Source organism: Limulus polyphemus, unplaced genomic scaffold, assembly GCF_000517525.1.
Source record: "Limulus polyphemus unplaced genomic scaffold, Limulus_polyphemus-2.1.2 Scaffold73, whole genome shotgun sequence".
In the NCBI taxonomy this organism is placed as follows: domain Eukaryota; kingdom Metazoa; phylum Arthropoda; class Merostomata; order Xiphosura; family Limulidae; genus Limulus; species Limulus polyphemus.
In genome coordinates this window covers 1330078-1332808 of record NW_013665683.1, presented here as the reverse complement: position 1 = coordinate 1332808, position 2731 = coordinate 1330078, and the positions used below count along the sequence as shown (strand labels likewise).

General features: G+C 32.0%; 1 protein-coding gene across 5 annotated transcripts in view; it reads right to left on the bottom strand.

The window, feature by feature from the left end:
* Window positions 1–2731, bottom strand: part of LOC106466279 (DENN domain-containing protein 5B-like) — an 82860-nt gene that overhangs the window by 4998 nt on the left and 75131 nt on the right. For all 5 annotated transcript variants that reach the window (XM_022394938.1, XM_022394947.1, XM_022394953.1 and 2 more), the window contains 3 exons: window positions 1871–1989; window positions 1494–1591; window positions 887–958 (listed from right to left, as the gene is read on the bottom strand). In XM_022394938.1, the coding sequence (XP_022250646.1) occupies window positions 887–958; window positions 1494–1591; window positions 1871–1989 (289 nt within the window). The remainder of the gene's footprint in view (window positions 1–886; window positions 959–1493; window positions 1592–1870; window positions 1990–2731) is intronic.

Below are 2731 nucleotides of genomic sequence, written 5' to 3'. Positions count from 1 at the left end.
TGGCTACTGAACTTAGAAAAAAGGAACCAAACAGGATACGGATGGAAGAGGACATATCACTTGATCCAGCTAATGATCACATAGCAGACTAAACCATCTCAACTTTACATGGAGAATAAAATTCCTCACTGACAAAACAAATAGAACCAGAATTTCCAATCGTAAAATGTTACACTATTGTAAAATAGTCATAAAAGTAGTATTCTCAAATTAACTAAAGAAAAAGTTAAATAATAAAAGTTGAGAATCTATTCAAACACCAAGCTTTTGATAGACAAAGTGGGGAAGGATTTTATTCTCCATGTAAAGTTCTTGATATGGGGAAAATGTAATCTATGTTCTCATGTATTATTACAGGAACAAAATCTATGAAGTCACAACTTAAATCTGTATGGAAAAGCAATCATATGATAAATAAATCCCAATTTATCCATCAAGTTAAATTTTGTACACAAGGCATCTTGAAAGTTTCACTGTATATAAATAAAGTTCTCACACTTGATAAAACCAAGTGCACCAAAACACTACTTTTACTGGAAAAAAAAACTGCTGAGAAGGTTGTTTGTTTTTGAATTTTGCTCAAAGCTACACGATGGCTATCTGCACTAGCTATCCCTAATTTAGCAGTGTAAGACTAGTGGGAAGGCAGCTAGTCATCACCACCCACTGCCAACTCTTGGGCTACTCTTTTACCAATGAATAGTGGGACTGACCATCACATTATAATGCCACCATGGCTGAAAGGGCGAGCATGTTTGGTGTGATGGGGAATCGAACCCGTGACCCTCAGATTGCGAGTCGAGCACCCTAACCACCTGGCCATGCCGGGCCTGCTGAGAAGGAAGACTTTAAAATCTAAGTAATAATATGTAATGGTCTTTTTTACTTGGCTCACTGGGTCTCCTGGGAACACTAGGTGATCTACATCGTGGTGGTGTTCTACAAGTTTCTGTTAGTTCTGGAAACAAGAAAAATGCAACTCTTAAGCACATCATAGAAAAAAAACACATTACAATACTATGATATAACATCTGTTATTTTAGGTTAATCAGTATATTTCTTATCCCTATCCTCAACAGTTATTAGAAATTAACAGAAGTCCCATTCATTTTTTAACACAAATATACTTTTTACTTCTGCAACTGTGTAAACAAAATCACTGTATTACTTCAAAATAATAAGTTATTTACTTATATAAGTTGGAAGGACTGCTATATTAAAAAAAATCATAACTGTAATCTGATCACTTAGTTGCAACAATAAAATATTTAAAACTTACATTTATACAAGACATATACATTATAATACATGTTGAAGTTTTACTTACACAGCACCTAACCAACATTCCAAATTTCTACAGCTTAAATAATGCTGAAATATGTCAACAGCTTCTCAGAAATTATAAAAAACAAACTTTCTTCTTCTACAACTAATAACTTGTGATATATGACTGATTGATCAAAGTTTTCAAGATGTAGTTAAAAGAAACTTACCTTCATTATCTATATCAGCTGGAACAAGCTCTCCCACCAGAAGACGTTCTGTGCTGCCATCATCCACTCCTTTTCCAAGCCATCTTCCACAAGGAAATCTTTTATCAAAAAAGAAAATCTATAACAAAAACTTTTGCTGGTTGGAAAACTAATATTTTATGATTATACACTCACACACATGATGGTTTATGTCAAACTTTATCTGCTACCTGTTCAAGGTGCACTTGTTCTCTACATTTATCTTTCAGACACAAAAGTTTATTTATTTTCAATATTTACTAGGACCAAACTATGAAGTTTTATTATACATAAGTTTAATGAACACTTTAATAAACAAAACTGAAAAATTGATCAAACTATGAAAAAGATAAGCTTACTTGTAAGCATGCCCTGTAATTTCATTTCGAACCACGACATGCTCTACCATCCACTTGGGAGATATTCCAGTGTTGTCATGTCCTATTCTTAGTGTTGTGAGGATCCCCAGGTTTTTATGCTATGTCATTAAAACATAACATACAAACTTTAGTTATTATATCTTATAATTCAGTTCTTCCAGCTTTTGTAATTATGAAAAGTTTCTTATATAAAAAAATAATATACTATTCACAAAACTATTAGAAGGAATAATAAGACTATTACAGTCTCTTAGGAAAATTAAAATGTTGCCAGAACCATGTAATTGAACATCTATAGGACTGATTAAATAGCAGAGTTAAGTTCAGGACCAACTAACAGATTTCTGAGTACTAAAAGATGTATGTTGTTAACCACATATTGCCTGAAGCTGTTCCTATGGGCTGAAATTTGCACTTTTAATTGCTTTAAAAAAATCATTTGCATTGTAAAGCTGTTCACATTAATAAACTTAGAGAAAAGTTTGTATCAAAAAATTTCTCTTCAGTATTCATATTATATCTTATCACACAGACTTGAGAAATTAAGATAGTTAATGAACATTTTTTCACCCAAAATTGAAATCTGTTTTATAGCAACCAATAAATAACATTGCTTTATGCTCTGCTAATATTAAGTAAATGAAAAGTGTCTTCTGTGTAATTGTACAATGAATATTCTGGGATTATATTATTAATTTTTGTTGGTTGTTAAGCAGAAAGCTACACAACAGACTATTTGAGCTTTGCCCAATGCAAGTTTCAAAACACGTTTTTTAGTGTTATAAGCTTTTAGACTTGCGATTTATATCTATTTCGCTTCAATAAACTTGGACATAAAAC